General features: G+C 61.5%; 2 protein-coding genes across 4 annotated transcripts in view; one reads left to right on the top strand and one right to left on the bottom strand.

The window, feature by feature from the left end:
- Positions 1-2,858: 2,858 nt before the first annotated feature.
- IL12RB1 (interleukin 12 receptor subunit beta 1) lies at positions 2,859-7,524 on the bottom strand. Its single transcript, XM_066336053.1, is given in 14 exon segments — positions 2,859-3,715; positions 3,810-3,903; positions 3,984-4,080; positions 4,211-4,354; positions 4,448-4,588; positions 4,671-4,995; positions 5,114-5,508; positions 5,592-5,702; positions 5,832-5,874; positions 6,325-6,476; positions 6,559-6,728; positions 6,808-7,200; positions 7,336-7,488; positions 7,490-7,524. Coding segments are annotated over 14 exon segments (2,670 nt in total). The 3' UTR covers positions 2,859-3,298.
- Positions 7,525-7,539: 15 nt separating this feature from the next.
- Positions 7,540-25,234, top strand: part of MAST3 (microtubule associated serine/threonine kinase 3) — a 30,365-nt gene continuing 12,670 nt past the window's right edge. Inside the window, exons 1-6 of one of the 3 annotated variants that reach the window (XM_066336294.1) lie at positions 9,626-9,819; positions 12,745-12,776; positions 22,820-22,908; positions 23,131-23,203; positions 23,379-23,399; positions 24,567-24,645. In XM_066336294.1, the coding sequence (XP_066192391.1) occupies positions 9,781-9,819; positions 12,745-12,776; positions 22,820-22,908; positions 23,131-23,203; positions 23,379-23,399; positions 24,567-24,645 (333 nt within the window). In that variant the 5' untranslated portion in view covers positions 9,626-9,780. Of the gene's footprint in view, positions 7,644-9,625; positions 9,820-12,744; positions 12,777-13,862; positions 13,970-14,423; positions 14,505-22,819; positions 22,909-23,130; positions 23,204-23,378; positions 23,400-24,566; positions 24,646-25,234 lie in introns of those variants that run through there. The other 2 variants (XM_066336293.1, XM_066336295.1) reach the window with 2 other exon arrangements.

The following is a 25,234-nucleotide window of genomic DNA, read 5'->3' as shown; positions in this document are numbered from 1 at the left end:
GGCGGCAGCGATGGCTTTTTGCCCGGCAAATAATCCTGCTCCAGGCCAGGGCTGGTGGTCAGGCTGGGCTCAGACTTCTCACGGGCATCAGCTCTTCTCCAGGATGGGCTTTAGGGAGCAGGAAATGGTGAAGGGTGCAGGGAAAGGGTTGGGAGAGGGATGTAGGAATGAGGGAAGGGGCTGGGAAAGGGATGGATGGATGAATGAGGTAGGCGTTGCAAAGTTGTGATCTCCTCTCCTGTGTTAAAGCCAGGCTGTGGCTCTGCAGGGCTGTTTCCCCGAGGCTGGAAAATAGGTTAGACTTCTCAACCTGGGAGCAAAACATCCTAATCAAGTGTTAAAATATCAGTCTGGACCTTCACCTCTCCTTCTGCAGGGGCTCAGACCCCCCAGAGCTGATGGTGATGAACAGTAGCAAACTCCTCTGGCTGTTTTATGTTTCACTTTTGAGAGACCACATCCCCCAAAATCAAGAGGAAATGGCTTTAATTTGCACCAGAGGAGGTTTAGGCTGGATATTAGGAAAATTTCCTTCATGGAAATGGTTGTCACTCACTGGCACGGGCTGCCCTGGGCAGTGGTGGAGTCACCAGCCCTGGGGGGATTTAAAAGCTGTGTGGCTGTGGCACTTGGGGACGTGGGTTAGTGGTGGGCTTGGCAGTGCTGGATTGAACTCCGTGATCTCAGAGGGCTTTTCCAACCTTAACAATCCTGTGGTTCTATAAAATCAGGGAGCCAGGAGCAAACCCCCAGGCTGCCACCACCTCCCTGCAGCTCCTTCTGGCTGCCCCACCGCTTCCTTGTGATGCAGGGCTGAATTTTCCAGCAACAAGAGCAAGTGGAGCCAGGTCAATCCATGTGCACATGTCCCCAGTGCCATTTACTTTTGGGGGACACAGCATGGGGACCCTGTGAGAATAGGGAAAATAGGGATTTTTCCCTTTAGGGCACATTTCTGCCAGCAAATGCCATTGTCACTGGTGGTGTGTGGGCAGCGCTGGCACCGTTGGTGTGAACAGGGGACCCCATGGAGTGACTTTGGTGTTGATGAATCTTAAGGGCACTGGGCTGACCTTTGTCTTCCCTGCTGGGGTGGATTTTGGCTGCTTATCCCAGAGCTGTCCTGGAAGGAGTCCCCCGTTGGTGTAATGAGTCCCCTGCTGGGTGTAATGAGCTGTCCTCAGGCTGTGGGTGGCAGTGGCTCTTGTCAGGACTAACCAGTGCCCTGTGGCACCTCTGGGTGCTGTGCTGGGGTAGAGAAACAGGCAAGGTCACATCCTGGCTGCAAAAGCTGGCCTGGCGGCTGTCCTTGGGTCACCAAGCTCAGCATGGTGCCTGGGGACTCATTTGGAAAGCAGTCCTGTGAAATTTAAACTAATTAGCAAGTCCTGAGCTGCTCACTAGCACTAATTGGCAAGCCTGGCTTGATTAGTTTTCGCCAGCACGTCCCTAGCTCCACATGGCACCGTGTTCCTGGCAGAGCGCTGGGAGCTTGGGGCACTTGGGGGAGAAATGCAGGGTGGGGACAGAGTCATTGGTGGGGACAGGGCCATCCTGAAGGTGTCAGAGGGGCTGTGCGTGTCACCATGGATGGGAGTGACCCGGTGGGGGCAGTGAGGGGGGTCTGGTGTCCTCTCCCTGCCCAGGGTGTTTTTAAGGCGGCGGCCGGGGCTGGCTGTCCTGCTGTGAACTCGTTCCGCGAGCTGGAATGATTAACTGGCATCGGCGCTGGCCCCGAGCCGGCCGCTGTGTTTACTGCTGCCACCCAAGCGTGCTGAGCTCTCAGTGACCCCCAGCGCTCTCCCCATGGCTCTGACCCCAAACCCGCCTGGAAACAGCGGCCGGGGCTGAAACCCGAATGTGCCCGTAACCCGAGACTTCCTCCACATGCGCCTGGAGCGCCCTGGGGCGAGCCTGGCATCGCCCAAATGCCACCAAACCCCCGCAGGTGATCTCTGCGCTGGCTTTCCCCGGGCAGGATGCCAGATCATCCCCCTGCAGCCGATCCCCAGGGATCTGGGGGGCTGCGGAGGCAAAGTCACCGGGCCTCGCAGAGACTGCCGACACACATTCCTGACACACGCGGGGAGGCATTGATGGATTTGCTGTGCCAAGAGGCTGGGAATCGCCGTGGGGACGTGGGGCTGGTGCCACCTCGTGGCTCACCAGCAGCTGAGCCGGGCTGGACGCGAGCGCCGGACAGCGGTGGCACTGATGACACTGGTGACACTGGTGACACTGGTGACATGGTGACGGTGATGGGGGTCACGTCCCCATCCGGATGAGACCCCCCCAGCCACGGGAGCACCGCAGCCACCTCATGCCTGGAGCTCTGGGAATGGCCGTAAATCCCAGCCCCGCTGTCCCCCCCAGGCTGCTGAAGGTGCAGCCCTGGAGCTCTGGCTCCGCTCGGCATCGCCGCCGTTTCCGCCCTCGGCTGCCGCTGCTGCGAGAGCAATTTGAGTGAAATGCTTTGCAAAACGCGAGTGGAGCCAAGAGCAGCAGCGAGGAGGCCGAGTGTCAATGGCTGAGACACCGCGAGTTACTAAACCCACGTAGCTTTCAGGTTTTTAAGATTTTTTTTTTGCTATCTCAGCAAGTAAACACCGCCGCGCCAGGCAGAGAAAACCACAAATCGCTTTTCATCTCCAGTTCTGTCCCAGATAAGGCCCGAGGTGGCGGCGTGGCCCCACGGGAAAGGGGCTGGGGGGGCCTCATGGATCGCCCCCGTCCCCGCTGCCTGACTGCGTCCTCCACAGCGATTGAAGCTCGGCTCTAAATCCTTGCTGTAATCTGCTCGGGTCAGCCGAGGAAAAACCATCTCAGCTCTACTGCTTTGTGCAGTTATTTAAATTTTTTAATTTTGTGTTTATTTTTCTCAATTTTTTTTTTTTTTCTTTCTTTTTACAGGTAGCTGGTGTTTGGTGCTGGGGCTTTTTCCATCCCCACCAGGATACTGGTTCCGGAGGTAGTGATGAAGCTCTGCCTCTTCTCCCAATCCAGGCATGGAAATACCCTCTGTTCTGGCTGGACTCTGCAGCTGCCTTCACTCAGGTTTTATTGCCGGCAAAAAGTTGAGGCTGGAAATTACGTGGCTAAAACCTGCCCCGGTGCAATGCTGCATCCAGAGTCATCGCCTTCCTTGTCCTGGAAACCAGAAACCCCCCTGGAAGTGCCGGTGCCACCCACGGACTGGGCGCTCAGCATCCCACGCAGACACTGCATTCCACGGGACATCCCCGTGTCCCTGCTGCCGTCCGTCCCCGCTGCTCCAGCCGGGGGATGGCCACGGCACCGACTACTCCGGCGGGGGATCCCACCCTTCCTCATCCCTGATGATGATGGGTTTGTCGGAGATGAGCAGGGCAATGGGGATCAGCGGCTGGTTCAGCCCCTGCCTTCCCTCCTCTTCCTCCTCCTCCTCCTCCTCCTCCTCCTCCTCTCCGGGTGGGTTTCTGGCGCAGGGTGGAGATCCCTCTGGGCTCAGGATCTCCTGCCTGCGGTAGGCGAAGGGCAGCTCCTCCCTGCAGCCCTGCGGGGACACCACCACTGCCGCCGGCTTTTCCAGCTCGGAGCCGGGCTGTGACACCTCGGGGTGTGGCACCGCAGTTTGGGTGCCCGTGTCACTCGTCTCCTCGCTGGGATTCGGCTCCAGCAGCAGCAGCAGCTCGGCTGGGTTGAACCTCTCCGAGGGCTCCAGGAGGCCTGTCCGGTGCTGGCCCTAGGGGTTAGGTGGGATTGAGGTGGAACATCCCGTGCCAGGGCTGGGAGTGGGCTTTTGGGGCTGTGGGATCTGCCCCTTCCTGCACCTTACACCTCACCTGCCTCATCTCGTCGGCAGAGAACTGGACGGCTTTGGTGCCCCCGGGCTTGGGAAGGGGTGGGAAGAGGAGGCGGCGAGCTCTGGGGAGGGAGTGGTTGGTGAGGGGTGGGCAATGGTGGGGGTGGCCTGGGCGGCTTTGGGGACGAGGGTGCTCTGTCACCTCTTTTTGGTCAGATGGTAGATGGCAGCTGTGGCAGGGAGTACAAGTAAGATGCCCAGGTACTTCAGGTTGCCTCTCCACACCGCTCCCTGGGGACCTGGGGATAGGAATGGCTGGGTGGTGGCATTCCTGCCCCCAACAGCGACACAGGAAACGTTTTGGGGTGAGGGCGAGCCCACAGTGGAGAGAGCACCCCACTGGGAGTGGTGGGGAGTCTCAGCCATTACCCAAAGCCTTGGTCTGGAAGGGCCGCCAAGCACTGCAGGTCTCCTCTCTGTCCTCTGTCACCTCCCAAACACCCACCCTGTAGGTTGTGCCAGGCTCCAGGTTTTGGAGGGTGTAGTTTGATGCTGTGGCGTTCACTTCACTGTCTGGGCAAACAAAACCGAATGTGGGGCAGTCTGGCAGCTGCCTGGGGGCAGCACCCTCCTCCTGCCCCACGGGGATCGAGGGGTCCCACTCACAGGTCACATTGTCCCCCTCGGCCACGTGGCAGATGAGATACTTGTCCAGGGCACCGGGACAGGCGGCACGTGGGGACGGTTCCCACCGGAGGACAACCCCGGCGTCTCCGGCGCTGATGTTGAAGGGCACGACCAGAGAATCTGAGTGCAAAAAAACCCGGGGGATTGTTTCAGGAGTGCCCCTCCCGGAGTGAAGGCAGGTGCGGGTGCCCCGTGATCGCACACCCACCGTTTCTGGAGTAGTAGTGCCACAGGGCGAAGGTGACCCAGCCCCGCTCCGGGTCCCTGCCGTGCACAGCCAGGCGGTGACAGCCCGGCTCTCCCAGCTCTCCTGGGGAGGAACCGGCGGTGCTGGTTAAACCCTCTGAGCCCGGGTGAGGGGACAGCGGGGGGCTTGGGGCGCTCCCTTGCCTGTCTCCACGTGGTTGCTGTTGGCAGGGAATTCCTGCTGGATGCAGACTCTCTCTGTGGGAGGCTTTGGCAGTGTCTGCTGCTGGAAGCAGAAGGCATCGCCGGGGACCGGTGCAGCCCACTGCGCAGTCACGGTGCTGTCATCCACACTGATCTCCTTGAACCTGAGATCTGGGATCAAACGGGGGGTATTCGGGGTAGCTGGAAAAAATAACACCCCGAGGGCTGCCAGGGGAGCTCAGCATTTCCTCAGGGGCAGGTACCTGTGTGGTGGCCTGGCGGCACACGGAGCTGCTGTGTCGGCCCCGACCCTGCGGCATTGACTGCAGTCAGCAGGATTTTGTATTCAGCCCCGGAGAGTGTGAGGTCGTGCTCTGTCACCTCCCAGCCCAGCTCCACAGTGTCCTCCTCCTCTGACCTTGCACAGCCACATGCCAGCATGTGGACGTCCAGCTTGTAGGTGCCGTCCTTTTGCTCCTTGAGGACTGGCTGGGGAGGAAAAGAGGGTGGTTTGGGGCATGAAATGGTGGGGGACACCCAGGAGGGCCCCCAGGGATGCCACTGTACCTGCCAGCTGAGCCTCAGCACCCGCTGCCCGTCTGTCCCCAGTCTGTCCAGTTGGTGGCTCAGCACCGGGCTCCCCAGGTTTTCTGCAGGAGGAACAAGCCTGACTGAGCCATCAACACTTTTGGGAGCTATTTGGATCTCACCAGGCTCCCCTCCTCTTCCTCACCCACTGGAACAGAGATGTTGCTGCTCCAGTCACTCCAGTAGCTACTCCAGTGGGGAAACTTGCACCGGAGCTGGACCACGAAGGTGCCGTTGACCCCCAGGGCACAGGTCACTAGAGAGGGGTGGCAGGGTCAGCTGAGGGTGACCCCTCCTCTCCCCAACTTTTGGCCATCGTGAGGTGCTGGCTGAGGAGCGCCCCTGGGAGATGCTTATCCCCAACAGACCCACAGGATAAACCAACCTGAGTCATTTTCAGCTGTCACCTTCACAGTCTCACATGTCACCTGCAGAGAGAACCAGGCATGGAGACACCCACCCAGTCAAACCAGTATTTTACTGGGACATCAGTGCTGCCCTGTGATCCCCAAACATCCCAGAGACTAGGATGGCCAAACAGTGCAGGGGACATGGTGGCCAGGGGCCCTTTCAATCGTGGGACTCTCCTGGCAGCAGCTGAGAGGGATGGGGGGTCCCCAGCTGTGAGAGCTTTGCTGGGGACAAGCGTCCGGATTTGATCCATTGTCGTCATTAGTATAATCTGGGGTTTTGTCTGTGTAATCCCTGAGAATCCTGTTACGGGCAGCTGCAGGATCCCATGGCCAAGGCAGAGCTGATAATGCAGTGAAACAGATGGGACACAGCTGGGTTTGGGGGGGACAGTGACATCACTGAGCCCCCATCCTCCCTGGGCTGCTGTGATGGTCACTGCCAGCTCCAGCAAACAGCATTTTTACCTGTGTCCAGCTGCTGTCTCCCACCCTCCAGAAGCGAGCCTCATGCTGTGGTGGCTGCTCCAGCCCACGGCACTGTGGCCGTGGCACAAGCAGCCTCAGCTGGCCACCAGACTTGGAGAAGGATATCTTAGCAGGAGGTGGATCCAGTTTGACTGGAAAGATGAGGCGGTTTTGGGTGGTCTGGCAGTTTTTAGTGCTGGTGCTGCCTGCCAGCCAGGTCCTTGGGGCACTCACCAGCCTTGTCGAGGTGAAGGGTGTGGTTTGGTGTCTTGTGGACCTGGTTGCCCCAGCGCGCCTCCAGCCAGGCCGTGCTGTTCACTAAGGTGTATATTTGCTGATCCGTGGGGCTGTACTTGGTCACCGTGCCCACCTCAAACCGGCGGCAAGAGCTGTGCTCCTCAAAGCTGGGGAGGGAGTGGGCACAGGCTGGGATCCGAGACACATCCCATGGGCTCCCCCTTCCCGCCGGGCTGCCCAACTCACCAGAAATTCAGGATGTAGGAGGTGTTGCCGGCGGGGCCGAGGGGCGGCCAGGAGCAGTGGAATAGCCTGGGGTTGTTGCATTTCTTCCAGCAGGAGACGACCTGGGCTGCCACGGTGCCTGCGGGACAGGGCAGTGGCTGCAGGCTCCTGCATCTCAAACTCCATCCCGTGCATGGAGGGAGAACTGGTGTGCTGGTTGCCTGCTTGCCGCGTTGCTCAAATGGGGAATCCGAGCAGCCGCCCCAGCCATTCTCACCGCAAGCCCCCCGTGTTCCCTCTCCCCGGTGGCCAGTGCCACTCGCCCCAGCTCCTGCCCGCTGCCACCGGGGATTCACCATCTTTACCCCGTCCCTGTGGTTTTGGGTGAATATCTCCATCTCTCTCCGGGAGCTCCCCAGGTCTTATCACCCCCGAATCATTCATTGAAAGTCTTCTGAAGTTATCTCTCATCTCCCAGCACCGCAGGAGCACTTACCGCCCTGTGCCAGCGCCGCCAGCGCCACCAGCAGCCACCCCATCATCGCCTACCCGGGGTGTCGCACACCGGACCGGGGCTCCGCTGCCCTTCCCGGCTCCCCAAAAGCCCTGCACCCGCGGGTGCTGCTCTCGGGCGTGCCGCAGCCCCGGCGCTCAGCCCGGCTTCCCGCGCTTGGGGTTTCCTCTTCTGCCGAGAATGTGCCGTTTCCAGGCAGGGCAGAGCCCAAGACGTGAGTGCATGCCCCACTTTTACCAAAAGCAAAAGAGAAAGCAACCAAAGTATCCCCTTTTTTGGCCGGGATGAGGCCAAGCCTGCCCCGCGGCCACACCGCGTGCCCCGGCACGGCGAGAAGAGCAAGGTAAGCACAGATGAGTCTTGGGGGTTTTGGTTGGGGTTTTTTTTTTGTGCACACAGCGTGTTTCTCCTCCTCTGCCCGTAACTGGGTGAGTCTCCAGCGGCTGCTCCAAGGTTGAGGTTCTCTGGGGTTTTTTTTTGGGGGGGGGGGTCTGTTGTGCTTGTCCCCAGAGCCACTCATTCCCTGCGCCGCGAGAACAAAGCCCCAGTGAGGCGGGAGAGCGCGGTGGCAGCAGAGCCGTGTGACGGGGCGGGTGACCCGGGACGGTGGAGCCGGGTGGCACCGAGGGCCGGGCACAGAGTGCCCTTGTTCCCACAGAAAGCGGCCCCTTGTGTGGCCCTTGCTGGGGGCCGGAGGGCGGCGGTGGCGGGAGTGTCCCTGTGCTGGGACAGCGTGGGCACGGCCGGGCTGGGGGCACAGAGGGTCCCCTGGGACCCCCGGACTCTCCATGTGGCCCCTTTGTGTGTCCCCGTGTCCTGCCCGGGGTGGGGGTACAAATCAAACTGTGCTGTGCCAAAATGCACCGTGCTGGGCTTTGCTGTCCCACAACAGACAGCAGAACTGGGCTGGACTGGGCTGTGCCGTGCTGAACCAGGCCAGGCCGTGCTATGCCATGCTGGACCGTGCTGTGCCAGACCTGGCTGTGCTGTGCTGGACCGGGCAGTGGTGCCCCAGGCCGTATGCTCTGTGATGCTCTGTGCAACCTGGACAGACCTGGGCTGGACCACACCAAGCTCCCAACCCTGTGCCCTGCTGTGCCAGCCCCAGGCCTTGCCATGCTGGGCTGTACCATGCCAGGCAGACTGTGCCAGCCCCAGGCCATCATTTATGTGCCAGAGCTGTTGTGCTGGGCTGTGTCAAGCCAGAAAAACTGTTCCAGGCCTGGGCTGTCCCATGCTGTGCTGTGCCATGACGTGGCAGACTCTGCAGTGCTGGGACATGCTGAGCCAGGCAGACTGTGCCAACCTTTGCCAACCCCATGATGTGTGATACTGTGCCATGCCATGCCAGACTGTGCCATACTGGGCTGTACTGAGCCAGGCAGACTGTGCCAGACCCAGAATGTGCCCTGCCCTGTCAGCCCCACACCCTGCCATGCCAGTCCTGTGCCATGCCAGCCTCATTCCATATGTTGTGCCAGCCCCATGCCATTTCAGCCCTCTGCCATGTCAGCCTCATGCCTTCCTGTTTGATGTTGTGCTTTGTCATTCCAGCCCTGGGCCATGTGGCTCTCATGCCATGCTGTGCCATCCCCAGGCCATACCTGCCCCATGCTGTGCCGTGCCAGCCCTATGCCATGCCCTGCCCTCCCTGTGCTGTGCCATCCCCAGGCCATGCCAGCCCCATGCTGTGCCGTGCCACTTCAGCCACTTCATGTTATGTAGCACTGGCCCCACACCGTGCCAGCCCCACGCTGTGTTATGCCAGTCCCATGTTGTGCCAGTGCCATGCCGTGCCATTTCTGTGCTGTGCCAGCCCCATGCCATCCCCAGGCTGTGCCAATCCCACACTGTGCTGTGTTCTAGCACTGTGCATGTGGGTCCCATGCCATGGTGTGCCAGGCCTGTGCCGTGCCAGCCCCACATTGTGCCATGCCAGCCCCACCTTGTGCCGTGCCAGCCGTGCCAGGCCCATGCCATGCCAGCCATGCCGTGCCGTGCCAGCCTTGCCAGCCCCATACCATGCCAGCTGTGCCATGCTAGCCCCATGCCACGCCAATCCCATGCCGTGCCGTACCAGCCCCACGCTGTGCCAGCCCCATGCCATGTCAGCCCTGTGCTGTGCGAGCCCCATCCTGTGCTGTGCCAGCCGTGCTGTGCTAGCCCCATGCCGTGCCATCCCCATGCCGTGCCGTGCCAGCCCAATCCTGTGTCGTTCCAGCCCCATGCCGTGCCATCCCCATGCCGTGCCATGCCGTGCCAGCCGTGCGAGCCCCATGCCATGCCAGCCCCATCCTGTGTCGTTCCAGCCCCGTGCCGTGCCAGCCCCGAGCCGTGCCGTGCCAGCCCCGGGCTCGGTGTGATGCGCGTCCGGTGACGCGGCGGGGCCGCTGGGCGGCGCCCCGGGCGCACCGGCGGGGCGGACCGGGCGCACCGGGCGGAGCGGGCGCAGCGGGAGGCGGCGGCGGCGGCGCGGCGGGATGGACGAGCCCAGCATCCTGCGGCGCCGGGGCCTCCAGGTGAGCACCGGGCACCGGCACCGGCACCGCGGCGCGGCGGGGCGGGGGCGGCGGGGAGCGCGGGGAGCCCGCTCCCGGTGAGCCTGGGCTGGGGGTGCGGGTCTGCAAGGGGTGGGCGCCGCGGGGGCGCGGGGGGCGGGCGCTGTGGGTGAGAGGTGGGTGCTGTGAGGGAGGGGTGGGTGCTCCGGGTGGGAGGTGGGTGTCGGGGATGAGAGGTGGGTGTTCCGGATGCGGGTCTGCGAGGGGTGGGTGCTCTAAGTTGAGAGGTGGGTGCTCTGGGGGTGGGTGTGCAAAGGGTGGGTGCTGTAGGTGAGCAGTGGGTGCTCCGGGTGCGTGTGAAGCGGGTGCTGCGTGCGCAAGAGGTGGGTGCCGCTGGTGAGAGGGGGGTGCTCTGCGTGTGCAAGAGGTGGGTGCTGCGGGTAGGAGTTGGGTGCTCTGCGTGAGTGTGCGAGAAGTGGGTGCTGTGTGTGGGAGTGGAGGGCTCTCCGTGGGTGTGTGTGTGTGCGAGAGGTGGGTGCTGCGGGGGCCAGAGGTGGGTGCTGTGTGTGAGCAGCGTGTGACAGGTGGGACAGGAGCCGGGCACCCACCTGGGAGCTGGCAGGGCCTGAGCCCCAGCTGTGCCATGGGATGTTGGTGGGGGGTACCCAACTGTGTGGGGGCTCCCGTGGGAGCACCGTGGTCCCTCCAGCCGTGCTCCCGATGCCGGTTCGTGCCGAATCGCTGTGCCAGCTCTCTCTGAGCCCCTCTGTTGGCCGGCGTTCCTGCTCCCTTAGGCAGAGGGACACCCATCCTCCTGCCCATCCTGCACCCGCTCCCGCAGGACCCTGGCGCTCACTGCCGCGCTCGGAGGGGTGATGACCGGGGACCCCCCGGCTGGCAGAGTTGAGTGCTGAGCCGGATTTTCCGGGTGACCTGACGCCTCCATCCCCATCTGCAGGATCCGGGGGGCCAGGGCCGAGCTGTCGGGGCGGTTGGAGGATGGCACGGCGCTGCCTTCATCCGAGCTGGCAGCTCCGCGGGCGGCTGCGCTCCGCTGCACGCTCAGCCCGGGAGGGAGCCCTGTGCGGGAGCTGCCTCCCCGCGGATGCGGATGGACAGAGCCGTGGCCCTGCGCTTCGGGGCTCCTGGCTGTGGGTGTCGTTCCTGGCAGTCCCGGGAAGGGCAGAGCTGTGAGACCCGGCTGAGTGTCCGCATGCCCGTGGCAGGAGGAGTGGGAAGGGGCTCCCACCAGGGACTTAATCCCAAAGTGCTCAGCGGCAATGCTGTCCCCGATGCTGTCCCAATGCCATCCCCGATTGTGCCCCTGATGCCGTCCCTAATGCCATCACTGATGCCATCCTCGGTGCTGCCCCGGTGCGGTCCCTAAGGCTGTCCTCACAGGGATCAGCTGATGGTTAATCCCACTGGGACTTGCTGAAGGGAGATGCAGTGCTGGATGGATGTATCAGGCACCCTGTGGGTGCTGGCTCTGTGACACTCCCCCACATGGGTCCTCAGGGCCACCGGGGGATGCTCTGGCTGTCCCTGGGGACACAGAGTGGCTGGAGAGCCCCTGGCAGTGAAGGGTGTTGGGTTCTCTGTGTTCTTGCACCCATAGACGGATGTGAGTGAGCACAGGGGACAGTCCTCTGTCCCACTGCTCCATCTGCACACTGCTGAGCAGTAAAACCCTCAGTGTGACCCTCCTTTGCCTCTTCCCCTGTGCAGGGGCTGGTGGCCAGTGCCACAGCTCTGGATGTGTGTGAGGATCCGGGTGGGTGACAGCAGGGCTGGGTGAGGGTGCTGGGGGCTCCCCCTCTGTGTAGGGACCCCATATCCCCTTGCCCAGCCCGGCCCTGGGTCAGCCTGTGCTGGGTGCACAGGGACACCCACACCCACACCATGTCCCCTGTTCCTGTCCCATGCCACCCCGGGGCAGACATGCACCCGTGGGCCCCGGGGCTGCCGAGTCCCTGTGCACCCAGGCATGATGTCACCCGTTGCCATGGCAATGCTGCTGCATCACTGCGTTGCAGCGCGCCCCAATCCCGGGATTTCCACAGGGGCTGCGTGGCGTGGGCAGCAGGATGCGGCGTGGGTACCTCGGGGATTGGGGGGTGTATGGGCGCTGCTGGGGGCCTCCTCATGGGTGGCAGCAGCTCCAGCCCGCAGGGAGCTCCGTGCCTGTGCCAAAAATGGGTCTGGGCTGCTCAGGGGTGTGGGACTGGTGGGCACAGGATCAGGGCAATGATGGGGCATTAATCAGCACTTGCAGCTGCCACATGTCCCTGCATCCCATGGTGTGCCAGGGCACACATCAGCCTGTCCACGTTGTGTCACTCACAGCGTGCTGGTGGAATCTGTGACGCTGTGTGGGGTGACAGGTGGCACCCAGGTGGGCACCAGAGCAGTGCTGGAGCCGGATGGTGCCCAGCACCCCAGGAGGATGGCACTAGCCTGGGTTCCTGTCTCCAGCTGCTCTTTGGCCTGTTGCACCACCTGTGAGCAAACAGTTCTCACAAGAAATATTCCCAGAGGCTGGAAAAATAAATAACGTAGGGGCTGCTGGCTGCTCCCCACTGCTGTGGTGGGGGGGATGAGGTGGGGACAGGGTGAAGCCACCCTCCTGGGGCCGTGCTTCAGCTGGGCACATGGGTGCTGCTCCCACTGCACTGCCCTCGTGCCGTCTCTCCTGGGCCTGGCCATGGGGCCACCAGCCCTGGGGACACTGGAAGATGTCCTCTTGGGCTGACCCGGGGTGGGTGATTTGTCACCCTCACCCTGGGCACTGTGAGAGGGGATGGATCCTTCAGTGACAGCTGGGTGTGGCCGTGGGGGTGCTGCCAGGTGTGTGGGTGTGGCTGGCAGGAGTGGGGGTCCTGCAGGGGGACACCCTTGGCTCCCAGGGCCACACTCTGACCCCACCTCGTGCTTGTCTTGTTGCAGAAGGAGCTGAGCCTGCCGCGCCGAGGAAGAGCGTAAGTCCCCAAGCTGGGCCACCCAGGGCGTGGGGTGGGGTGTCACCGGGAGGGTCACACTTGGGGACACAGCACTGGCACCGTGGGATGGCTGTTGAATGGGACCAGGCCTTGTTGTCTCCAAATCTGGAGTGGCATCGTCATGTTCTCTGGCACTGGAAGGACCTGAGTGCGCATCTCCTGGGCTGTACTGGGATGTGCTGGGGTTAACTGGGGTGTCCTGGGGTGTGCTGTGCTCTGCTGTAGGTGTGTTGGGGTGTTCTAGGCAGAATTGGAGTGTGCTGGGGTGTTCTGAGCAGTGCTGGGGTGCACTGGGGTATGCTGGGCGTGGTAGGAGGCTGCTGCAGAGCTGCTCTGGGTGTTTGTGCCGGGGCCGTGCTGGGGATGCACGGCAGCAGCAACCGGGGCTGTGTTAGGGGTGCACTGCAGCCATACCGGCACGGTTAGGGCTGCACCGGGGCTGTACCGGGGCTGTACCGGGGCTGTGCTGGCCTTGCGGTGTCTCAGCAGCGGCAGCGCCCCGGCACATCCCGGGAGCGGCGAGGATCGGGGCCGCCGCCGGACCGGGCGCGCTGGGTCGGGTGCGTGGGGGCCCGGGGGCTGCCGAACCGTGCCGAGCCGGGCCGAGCCTGGCCGAGCCGAGCCGAGCCGGGCCGAGCCGAGCCGAGCCGAGCCGAGCCGAGCCGAGCCGAGCCGAGCCGGGCCGAGCCGAGCCGAGCCGAGCCTGGCCGAGCCGAGCCGAGCCGAGCCGAGCCGAGCCGAGCCGAGCCGAGCCGGGCCGGGCCGGGCCGAGCCGAGCCGAGCCGAGCCGAGCCGAGCCGAGCCGAGCCGAGCCGAGCCGGGCCGAGCCGAGCCGAGCCGAGCCGAGCCGAGCCGAGCCGGGCCGGGCCGAGCCGGGCCGGGCCGAGCCGAGCCGAGCCGAGCCGAGCCGGGCCGGGCCGGGCCGGGCCGGGCCGAGCCGAGCCGAGCCGAGCCGAGCCGGGCCGGGCCGAGGCGAGGCGCGGGGGTGGGCCGGGCCCGGCGGGCCGAGCACGGAGCCCCGTCGGGGCCGCCGGTGCCGCCCGCCCGCGGGAGCCGCCCAGCGCGGGGGCCGCCGGTGCGGCGGGAGCGGAGCGGGAGCGGAGCGGGGCGGGTGGCGGCGGCGGCATGAAGTCGCGTCGGGACAGGCTGAAGATCCCCTCGCTGACCTTGGAGTGAGTCGGAGCCGGGGCGAGGCGCGCCGGTACCGGCACCGGCACCGGGGGAGGGCGGCAGAATCCCGGGCCATCCCCATCCCGCTGCTTCCCTGTGCCGGCACATGCCCCGTTCCGGCCCGCTCCTATCCCGCTGCATCCCCACCCCCAGGCCGCGGGGTCCTGGTCCTTTCTCCTGCAGTCACAAGCCCGGGCCCTCCCGGTGACAGCCCCCGCGACAGCGCCAGACCACCCGCTGTCTTTCCCAGCCACAGCCTTAGACACTGCAGTATCCCTGCTGTCCTCTGCGCTCCCCCTCCAGCTCTGTCTCACTTTCCTTGCCTGAGCCCCCCAGCCCATGTCCCCTCTGCTCTGGGCCCCCAGCCCCCTCCAGACCCAGGGGGCTGTGCCACCGAGGGGCCACCAGCGCCATCCATCACCCACTGACACGGCGCCGGCACGTCTTGCCTTGCAGCTTGTCTCCGAGCAGCCAGAGCCCGACGCTGCTGAGCCCCTGCAGCCCCTGCAGCCCCTTACTAACCCTGCACCCCTGGAGGTAAGACCCCCTCAAACCCTCCCTGGGAACCGTGGCCACCTGCTCCAGGGAATGAGGGCGGAGAGGTGGAGATGGGGACAGAAAGGCGGGTCTCCTCCACCAGGAATGTCCTGGGCACTCCAAAAGGGTATGACTGTCTTTGATGGGACACATGGAGTGATGTGGCTGGGGTCTGTGCCAACCCCTGCACACCCCAAAACCAGCCTGGCTGTGCTGCTGGCTTTGTTCTGCCACTGACTGGTTCGTTTTGGGGAACCCCAGTGGGAATGTTGTGGCAGCAGCTCAAGCTCAGGCTCTGAGCACCCCTGTTGTGAGGGGGGACTTCAGGAATGGACCAGGGCAGGGCACTGTGATGGGAGCAGGGTGGGAGTGGGGATGGCGCCTGGGAATCCTCCTTTGTCACCATTAATGTTGCCCCGTGGGTTGAAGGTGAGCAGGGGCTGCTCCGGGGGGTGTGACACTCACCTCTACTCCTCCCTCTACTCCCACTCTATCTTCCCCCCAAATGCCACACGCCCCTTGTGGTGCCCAGGGGTGGAGGTGGTGGCCGGGTTCTGCGCCCTGTGCCAGCTGCGCTCTGCCCCGGGGACAAGGTGCAGGCGCTGTCACACCCCGCCCTGTGCCCCGCGGCACGGAGCCGCTCCTGCCCGGCACCCGGCCGTGACACCGGTGCCTCTGCCGGGGAGAGCAGCTGGTGCCGGCAGAGCGGGATCCGGCCGGAGCTCTGCCGCTGCTCAGCAACAGGCAGAGCCACTTGTGGCCAGGAAGGCACCTGTGCCATGCCTGCAACTGTGCCCTGCCTGCAACTGTGCCCTGCCTGCAACTGTGCCCTGCCTGCACCCAGAGCCCTGCCTGCACCCAGAGCCCTGCCTGCAGCCCCCTGCCTGCAGCCCCCTGCCCTGGCCCTGCCTGGCCAACACTTGTCCCGTAGCGACCACAGCATGTGGGAAAACCAGTGTGGCCTTGTGAATGCTCAGCTGAGGCCTTGAAGAGGAGAGTTTTTGGGATGCTCATGGTGGGGATGGTGACAAGGAGGGGGATAAGGATGGGGACAAGGACAGGCAGCCTGTGCTGGTGTCTCATGGATGCTGAGCAGGACCTAAGGGGAAAGGTGCTGAACTCGTGCCCAACGCAGCAGCACCAGGATTTCTGGCTGTGGCACTGGCGAGTGTGGTGGCAGTGACATCCCACACAGCTCGGGAGGTTCTGGTGGCCCGGGGGTGCCGCCACGCAGGAGGATGGGTGTCCCTGGGTCTGTGTTGGGATCTCCCCGGCTGAACGGGAGAGCCGCTGTGGGCGGGAGGCTGCAGGGCGCTGCCAGGATGGTGGGTGGGTGCCCTCGGAGGACACATCCCATGGGTGCCAGGGGGCTCCCAGCAAGCCCCAGGCCTCAAGGCTGCCCCCGCTGACCCAGGGAATGATATTTGTGCCCCTCGGATGCATCTGTAGCAGATATTGAATCTCCATAGTAATCCTGACCCCATTTTGGGGTGCTGCCCCTGTCTCTATGGTAACTTGAAGCCCATTTCGGGGTGCTGGCCCATCTCTGGGCTAACCCTGACCCCATTTTGGGATGCTGCCCTGTCTCTACGGCAATCCCGATCTCCTCTTGGGCTGTTGCTTCACCTCCATCCAGGCCAAACGTGACCTTATTTTGGGGTGATGCCCCAGCCCTACCGTAACCCCGACACTGTTTAGTGCCGCTGCCGCCTTTCCGCGGTCACCCCCCCCCACTTCCTCTCCTTCTGGGGGTGATCCCCCCATCTCCATGGAAACCCCGACCCCGTTTCGGGGCGCTGCCCGTTTCCATGGTAACCCCGTACCGCCGGGCGGGAAGGGGCGGGCGGCGGCGGGAGGCGGCGGCGGCGGGAGGCGGCGGGAGCCCGGCCCCGCTCCCGGCCCCGCACCCGGCCCCGCACCGTCCCGGGGGCGCCGCTCGATGCCGAGGAGCCGCTCGGTGCCGGAGGACGCGGCCGGGCCCCGGCGGGGCCGCGATGTCGGACCCGAGCTGCTGGGGAGCCGCCCCGCCCGGTTACCGGGGCCAGCGGGCGGCCGGCGCCCTCCTCCAGCGCTCCAAGAGGTACCGGCGGCCGCCACCGGCCCCGCGGGGACACCGGCGGGACGGGCTCAGGGTGGGAGCGGCGCAGGGATGCGTGGGTTTGGGGGGGGTTCGGCGGGGGTGATCGGGGGACGTGCTTTGAGGGGGGACAGGACACGCCACCGGGCGTGGGGGGTGGGCACCGGGTGCGTGACTGTGCGGGGGCGATGTGTCTGCACCGGGGGCACACGGGGTGTGTGGGTTTGGGGGTCCTTACACCGCGGGGGGCTCCCTGGGGTGTGTGTGTTTTGTGGGGGGGTCTGGGTGCACCAGAGGATGTACCAGAGGATGGTTTGGGGGGGCCCACGTGTGTGGTTTGGGGTGCTGTCTTAGCATTTGGGAGCCACAAAGGGGTGTGTGGTTTGGGGGGGTCTGTGTGCATCGTGGGGTGCAGCAGAGTGTTGGTTTGGGAGGGGCAACAATGCATGGGGGGTGGGCACCAGGCTCTGTGATATGGGGGAGGCTGTGCAGCAGGGCATGTGGTTTTTGGGGGGTCTGAGCACTGGGGAGGGGTCACACGTGGGGGTGTGGGTTTGGAGGGGCTGTGCCCCACAGCTGCATCTTGTTGGGGGATGCTGTGCACTGAGGCAGCCAGATCCTGAGTGTGAGGGGGTGGGGTGAGCTGTGCAGCATTGGGTTGTGTGGTTGGGACCCCAGTGCCATAGGGGATGTGGGGTTGAGGGTTCCAGGGCATTAGGGGATGTTTTGGGGTGCTCTGTACCCATCCTTGGTGTGTATGGGTTTGGAGGGGATGTCTTGTGTGTTCGAGGGGGGACATAACCCTTGTGACCCCCTGTGCCAGAGTGGACACTGCTGATGGGATGGATCCCATGTGGCACATGGCCTGAGCCAGGATGAGGGTCCCCAGGTACCTGGAGGGGTGGGAAGGGGCCAGGGCTCCAGGGTGGCAAAGAACTCCCACCGCCTTTGGCAGCAGGGCTGGGGGTGCATAAATGGGGTGCAGTGGGGCTGCAAGGCCAGGCCTGACCCAGGCAGGCTGGTGGGACACACCCCCGAGGAGGGGGACAGGAACAAAACACCCGCTGAGCCCCCCAGGTGTGGGTGGTGGAGGCTGGGACCTCCATCCAGCAGGTTTGGGGTGCAGTATCTGGCCCAGGCATCAAACCCTCCCAAGGCTTTGTGTGACTGAAGTGTTTAAGCCAGTGCGGAGGCAGAGCAGAGAGATTCCCATTGTTGCTGTCTCTCAGTGTCAGTGTGAGCTGGCACAAAGCAACGCGGTTGCTTAGCAAAGGTATCCATCCCATCCCAGGCACCTGCCTCACCTGGGCTCTGGGAATTCCTGCTGCCAGTGCATGAGGACGGGCAAAGAGGGCCCTTGGAAATGAAGAAAAGGCACTGGATGGGGTTTTCCAGCCTGGGGTGGCCAAGCCGAGGGGACTCTGGGAGAGATGTGTAATTGGAAAGATGATCTAGGCAGTCATCTGTCTCCAGCTGAGCATGATGAGGCTGTAATTCTCATGAAGGGCAGAGGATTTGCTCTTCTTTCATTGATATTCCTAGAATCCACGGTGAGGACCGGTCTGGCCTATTTAACAGAAAGCATATGATGTTATTTAGTGGGATTAAGAGGTTTGAGGGATCCTAATTTCCCGTGGGGGGTTGCAGAGATGGCCGGTGCAGGGCAGGAGAGCTGGTGGTTCGATGCTGACAGGGTTCTCCTTCTCCGTGGATGCTGCCCGTGGCTGTTCACACCCCAAACAGCACAGGAAAACTGCCCAGCAAACCCAACAGGTATGATTTTCTACCCACCACCAGGAACCCCTGGTGCAGGGATGTGCAGGGATGTACAGGGATACACCCCAGGGTGCTGGGCAGGTTCCTGAGGCTTTTCTTGCAGTGCAAAGAAATAAATAAGTCTATAGCCAACTTGTTACCCTGTGATTCCCTTTGAGGATTTAGGATTTTGCTTTTGGGAGGTGTCTGATGTGTTGCTTGGTCCTCCAGGGTGGGTTCATAGGAGCAGCCACAGTGCTTTTAGCTGGGGTGGGTTGAGTGAGGGTGTGGTGGGGTCTGTGACAGGCAGCGTGTTGTGTTTCACCATCCAGACCCTGGTTTTCACCCCAGCCCCATTCCATCCCTCTCCCAGCCCCATCCCTGGAGGCAGCCGAGTTCAGCGCTGTCACAAGTCATAGAGGACAAATGTCATGGAGAAACTTGGGATGCAGCTGCTTGGTTCAGCAGGTTTCAAAATTAAACATGAATTTATCCCACTGGAAAGCAAATTTTTTTTCCAGGACGCTGCGATCCATGGCACTTCCCCAAATCTCCAGGCACATCAGAGCTGTTGGGGGATATGGAGCCAGCAAGGAAGGGAGCTGGGAGCACAGACACGTGCTCTCAGTCACGCAGCAGGAGCGGAGCCGCCTGCTCTGCCCTTTGAGATTGTGCCTGCTCCCTTATCACCGCCCGACCCCGCCCTGCTCCCTGCACCCCGCACCCACTTTGTCCCAAACGGGCTCTTTTCTGCCTCGGATTCACCTGCCTGCAGCGCCCGGCACCGGGCTGGAATCTGGCACACGGGAAGTTTTAGGGGCGGATCCCGTGGGAGAGGAGCGGGAACCGCAGCCCCTTTGTGCGCTTCCCTGCCTGACCCTCGGTGTTCCACAGCCCTGACCCCAAGCCCCCCATCCCTCTGAGCTCGCCCAGATGCCGGGGCCGTTTGCCGGTCGAGACATCGGCGCTGTGCAGCCACATCCTGCCCTTCCCCGAGCTCCGGGGGAGAGCCCGCGGGATGCTCCGCAGGGAACCGCTCGGGTACCAGCCTGAGCCCGAGGAGTGTTTGGACAACGCTCTCGGGGACAGCGTGGGCTTGGTGGGGTGTCCTGTGCAGGGCCAGGAGTTGGACTCGATGATCCTTGTAGATCCCTTCCAGCCTCAGCATATTCTGGGGTTCGATGGAGCTGCCAGGTTGTGTTTCACCTCCTGCCTCTGGACGTCCCGTGCCGAGGCCGGGAGCTGCCGCTCCCTCCTCCCGGGCAGCCTCCCGATGGGTGACACACGATTTTGCTCCAGGCTTTGGGGCCACAAGGGCTGTCACACACTTCCCATATCCCTCGGAACAAGTGCTGGATGGCACCGCCGAGGCAGCCTCAGCACGAGCAGCGCGGGAGATGCTGACAGCGATTTTCCACTCCATTTTTGGTACCAAACGTGCAATTAGGTGATGGAGGCAGAGCGGGCAGCAGCCCCAGCGCCTGCCATCGGGGCTCGGCAGCTCATTTCTGCCCTGGGGCTGGTTTGTAGCCGAGGTTTCCGTGCGGGAAGGATGGGAAGCAGCTGTAGATGATGTGTCAGACGAAGGGGGGTTACAGTGGCGCAGGATGGTTGTGGGAGCCGAGGGTGGAGCGCACGGAAACAGGAAACGTCGGCCTCTCTCTGTGTCACCATTACTGGAACTTGCTTCACGAAAGGTTTGTTTTCACTTCCAAAATGAAAGCGAGGGAGGAGAGGTGAGCCCCTCGTCGCCCGGGCTGTCCCCTCTGCAGGACACACACACGCAGCCCGGTCGCTGTGGCAGGGCTGGCAGTGGAGCAGTGTCAGAGCTGCTGGCAGCTCTTTGCAGCCCTCCTGGTTCCCAAACCTCTTCCTGTGCCGCTGCGGGGCCGGGGCAGGGCTGCTCACACTGCCTCGGTTTCCCATCCGGCACACGGAGCCGAGGCTGTGGCTTCTGTCAGTTCACAGCTCTAACTGGGCTTCAAGCCGGTGTTTAAGTGACAAAATCAAACACCGGAGGCAGGAAAGAGAGTAGGGTTAGATGGTAAGGAATTGTTCCCTGTGAGGGCAAAGAGACCCTGGCACAGAGTGCCCAGAGCAGCTGTGGCTGCCCCTGGATCCCTGGCAGTGCCCAAGGTCAGGTTGGACAGGGCTTGGAGTAACCTGGGGGAGTGGAAGGTGTCCCTGCTCATGGCAGGGGTGGGATGAGATGATCCTGAAGTTCCCTCCTAACCAAAAACATTCTGGGATTCTGTGATTCATGGAGGGGAAGGTTTCTGTCAAGGTTTCAAATACTCAGGGAGGGGAAGGGTTCTGTCTCCCTCCAACATCTCAGCTCATGTCTTGAGGGGGAACCTCTGAGCCCTCCACAGTCACTGCAGCCCCAGGTGAGCTCAGAGCAGCCACAGGATGTGTGTCTCAGGAGACACCCAGACACTCCTCATCCTGGGTGCAGGAAGGTGCAGAGGAGGGGTCTGGGGGGCCCAAACCGCTTCCCTGGTGGCTGAGACCTTCAAAAGAGTTGGGGCTCCTGGTTTTAGCCCAGAGCAGGAGGAGCCCTGCAGGGGAGAGATTGCCAGAGGGAGGTGAGGGATGCTGGATGTCAGGAGTGCACCTCTGTCCATGCCTGTGGAGCTCTGTCCACGTGTGTGGAGCTCTGTCCATGTGTGTGGAGCTCTGTCCACGTGTGTGGAGCTCTGTCCATGCCTGTGGAGCTCTGTCCACGTGTGTGGAGCTCTGTCCATGCCTGTGGAGCTCTGTCCACGTGTGTGGAGCTCTGTCCATGCGTGTGGAGCTCTGTCCACGTGTGTGGAGCTCTGTCCACGTGTGTGGAGCTCTGTCCATGCGTGTGGAGCTCTGTCCATGTGTGTGGAGATCTGTCCATGCCTGTGGAGCTCTGTCCATGTGTGTGGAGCTCTGTCCATGCGTGTGGAGCTCTGTCCACGTGTGTGGAGCTCTGTCCATGTGTGTGGAGATCTCTCCATGTGTGTGGAGCTCTGTCCGTGTGTGTGGAGCTCTGTCCATAGGTGTGGAGCTCTGTCCATGTGTGTGGAGCTCTGTCCATGCGTGTGGAGATCTGTCCATAGGTGTGGAGCTCTGTCCATAGGTGTGGAGATCTCTCCATGTGTGTGGAGCTCTGTCCGTGTGTGTGGAGCTCTGTCCATGTGTGTGGAGCTCTGTCCATGTGTGTGGAGCTCTGTCCATGTGTGTGGAGATCTGTCCATGCCTGTGGAGCTCTGTCCATGTGTGTGGAGATCTGTCCATGCCTTGCTGGTGCTGGCTGTTCATCAGTGTCTACCTGGAGGGACCTGTTGTGAATCACTGTCTTTTACACCCTGGATGCCACATCTGCCACTCCCTTCTGGTTTTGGGATCCGTGGAGAATCCCTGTGCTTCCATTTCACCTCCTCAGTGCTGTGGGTGTTTGTGGCCCTGGTGTGATGTGAAATGTTGTCCTTTAATTAGTAGCATCTCTGTGGGTTCCTGTTCCCAGCTTGGTGAGGAAACTCGGTGTCTTTGCGGAATCTGCAGCCTGAGGAAGCGGAAATAGAGGAAGGGGAGGGTTGTCCTCGTGCCTGAGCTTCTGCTCTGTGCCGTGGATATTTGCAGTTTCCTCTTGGCAGAGTGGAGGAGAGCTTAAATGAGCCTGTCATGTTTTAAATGGGGTTGAAATGTGGGAGTGGGGCTGCAGCAGTGGGGATTTTTAGGCTGAGCCACTCTTGCAAGGCAGCCTTGGACTCAGGGCTGAAAGGAAAGGAAAAACAAAATTCCTATGAGGATTGTAACCTTGTGTGCTGGGAGGGTGGGAATGGAGACAGGGATGTGCAGACCCAGCACTTGTGGATGTGGCCTTGCAGAGGTGCTCTGTGGGATGCTGGGCTGTGCTGCCAGGATGGCATGTCTGGGGATTTTTGTGGTGTCAGGGTGCTGGTTCTGCTTTTCACCTGGTGGCTCCCTCCTGCTTCTGGAGAGAGCACGGCCCAGCTGGGCTGAAATTCCCACAAATTCCTGGTGACACTACACTCTCAGGGGGTTGGGACCATCCTCTCTGCTGTGACATGGGGACCACTGAGGGCAGGGAGATTTATAGGAACTGGGGGCATCTTCCATGCACTGGAGCAGGTCAGGTTGTGTCTGCTTGGCATTTCCACCGCTTCCTCCTTTTACATCCCTTTTTCTATTCCTGCCCTGCTGCTGTTGCCCAAGGGGCCTCCTGCCTCTGCTCTCCCCAGCGAGCCAAAACAAGAAGTGGGACCTTGATGGGACAGTTCTTTGTTAAAAATAACCCTGTCTGCCCATCTCCAGCAGCACTGGGCCTGGGGATAAATCTTCCCTGTGGTAGGAGATCTGTAATCAGTGGGGTGACAGCAGCCGTGTTCCCTGGCACAGGAATTCATGTGCTAGCAGGTACTTGCATGCCTGAGCCCATCCAGCTCTGGCTGTCTTTGATTCCCTGAATTAATTTTCTCTCTTTCTTCCCCAGCTGCCGAAGCAGCAATAGGAAGAGTTTAGTGGTGGGCACTCCTTCTCCCACCCTCTCACGGCCTCTCTCCCCGCTCTCCGTGCCAACAGGTAAGGGATTATCCCAGTGGATGGGTTCAGCAGCTCCTAAAATTACCCAAATACACCTTGTTAGCAGCAGCTGACTGACTCCTGGCTGCCAGGTGCCTTTTCCAGGGGGGAAAGAGGTTGGGAAGTGACTTACACACTTTCCCCTGAAGGAGCAGCCCGAAGCACCCTGGACATTGTACTGGGGTGGGTTTGGGGATGAATTTTCTCCCTTTCTCCCTGCAGCTGGGAGCAGTCCCTTGGACAGCCCACGGAACTTCTCTGCCAGCACCTCCATCAACTTCCCCTTTGCTCGCAGGTGAGCTCCCAACCTGTCCCAGAGCAGTGAATATTCACTAGTTAAGATCATTCATCAGGGAACTCTTCTGTTGATCTCAAGTGACTTGTTTTGCTTTTATTTTTGCTTTTCTTCTGCCTGGTTTCTGGCCTGGTGGTGTTTCCTCTGCCATGACTGGTCTTTTCTGCCACCCCAGCCATGCTCCTCGGACTGACAGGCAAGTACCAGGGATGGGCATGGGCTGCATTTTGGGGAGGTGTCTGCTCCACATCATCTTTTCTAAGTGTTCAAGGCCAAGCTGGACAGGACACAGAGCAATCTGGTCAAGTGGAAGGTGTCTCTGCACATGGCAGAGAGTGGGACTGGGTCTTTGAGGTCCTTTCCAATGCAAGCCCATCTGGGATTCTGTGATTCTTTGCATCCCTGGGTGGGAAATCTTGCACTAGGACTGGGCTCCCTGCAGCTCTGGGAGTAGAAATCTTTCTGTTCCCATACATCACTCCTGGCCATGCATTCAGCCCCACCTTGGACTCCTGATGGATTCTCAGAAGATGTCTAGGGAGGGATGTTCATCCAGGTCCCCACAGAGACAGATCGTGCTGCATCCCCTCCCCAGTCCACGCCGCCTCAGATGCAGCCACCAAACCCGTTTAACTAATTAATTAATTGCGCACATGGAGGGCGGGTGGCTGATTTTAACCCATCAATTGTCCCATGGAAAAACGCCGCAGGCTCTTGGATGGTTTGCACACTTGTCACAGAGGGAACAGCCAGGCTATGGGGTCAGGAGTTTGCCAGTGCTGGAGCTGCATGTGGCACCCTGCCAGCTCCTGCTGTCCTTGACCCCCCCACGGGAAATGGCAGTGGGAGGTGAAGGGTCTTGTCGTGACCTGGACGTGTCCCCATCCCTCGGAAACGTCTCCGAGAGGAAGCATTTGCCTGCGTATGAGCAGTTCCCTTCCTGTTTATGGCCAGGCGCTGCTCCTCGGCGCCTGCTGTCTCAGGATGAGTCTTTGGGAATCCCAGTTTCTCACCAAGAGAACTCCCAGTGGGCTGAATTTTGTTCTAATTAAAAATCAGACTTTCGCAGGTGTTTGTTTTTTTTTTTCCCTGTCTGAACTGGATTTGCAAGAGCCCCAGCTTTGTCCCTTCACAGTGACCCTGCTGTCTGCTGACCCTTCACACTGTGGCTGCAAAACAGCCCCCTCTCCTGCAAGCCCCTTATTTCACCCCATTTCAGTCCATTCTGAAAAGAGGTTTCAGGGTTTTATTCCTCAAGCCACGCCTGTGTCCTGTTCCTCAGCTTTTGGCTCTGATGTTGCTGATTTGCATTTAGATGTTGCGTTTTTTTCCCTGTGTGTGATTGTCACGTTTGCACTCACAGGGCTGATGGCAGAAGGTGGTCACTGGCTTCGTTACCCTCCTCTGGCTATGGGACCAACACCCCCAGCTCCACGGTCTCGGTAACATTTGCTTTCTCGTGGTAGTGGATGATAAGAACCTAAAACACCTCATTTTTTGGTGAAATGCCTCCCAAGCTCCCTGGTGCTGGGTTCTAAAGAACCATGGTGCTTTATCTGCATCTTGCTTCCCGAATGAGCTTTCAAGAAAGTCATAAGGCTTGACTGGGCTTGCAGCATCCCTGGGGGTTACAGTGTCCAGGTACAGCATCTCTGGGTTAACTTCATCCCTGGGGTTACACATCCCTGGGATTTACAGTGTTCCTGGGCCTACAGCATCCCTGGACATTAGAGCATCCCTGGGAGTTACAGCATCCTCTGGGTGTGACTGGACTGAGCTACCTAGGATATTTGAGTTAGAAGGGATGGGGCTCAGTGGAGCCGAATTGAGTGGGGGATTTTGAGCTGGGAGTGGGCAGTGCAGACCTCCCCAGACTGCTCCTCTCCACATTTCACACTCCCAAGCCCAGTCTGACAGTGTTTCCAGCCTCCTAAGAGGCTCCAAGGGATATTTCCCTCATGGGGCCTGCTGGTTCCCACCCCACCGCTGGGAATAACGTGTTGGAACCCTGGAGGCTGAGAATTTCAGGCT

This window comes from Sylvia atricapilla, chromosome 26, assembly GCF_009819655.1.
Source record: "Sylvia atricapilla isolate bSylAtr1 chromosome 26, bSylAtr1.pri, whole genome shotgun sequence".
Classification (NCBI taxonomy): Eukaryota; Metazoa; Chordata; class Aves; order Passeriformes; family Sylviidae; genus Sylvia; species Sylvia atricapilla.
This window is presented reverse-complemented; position numbering and strand designations above follow the sequence as displayed.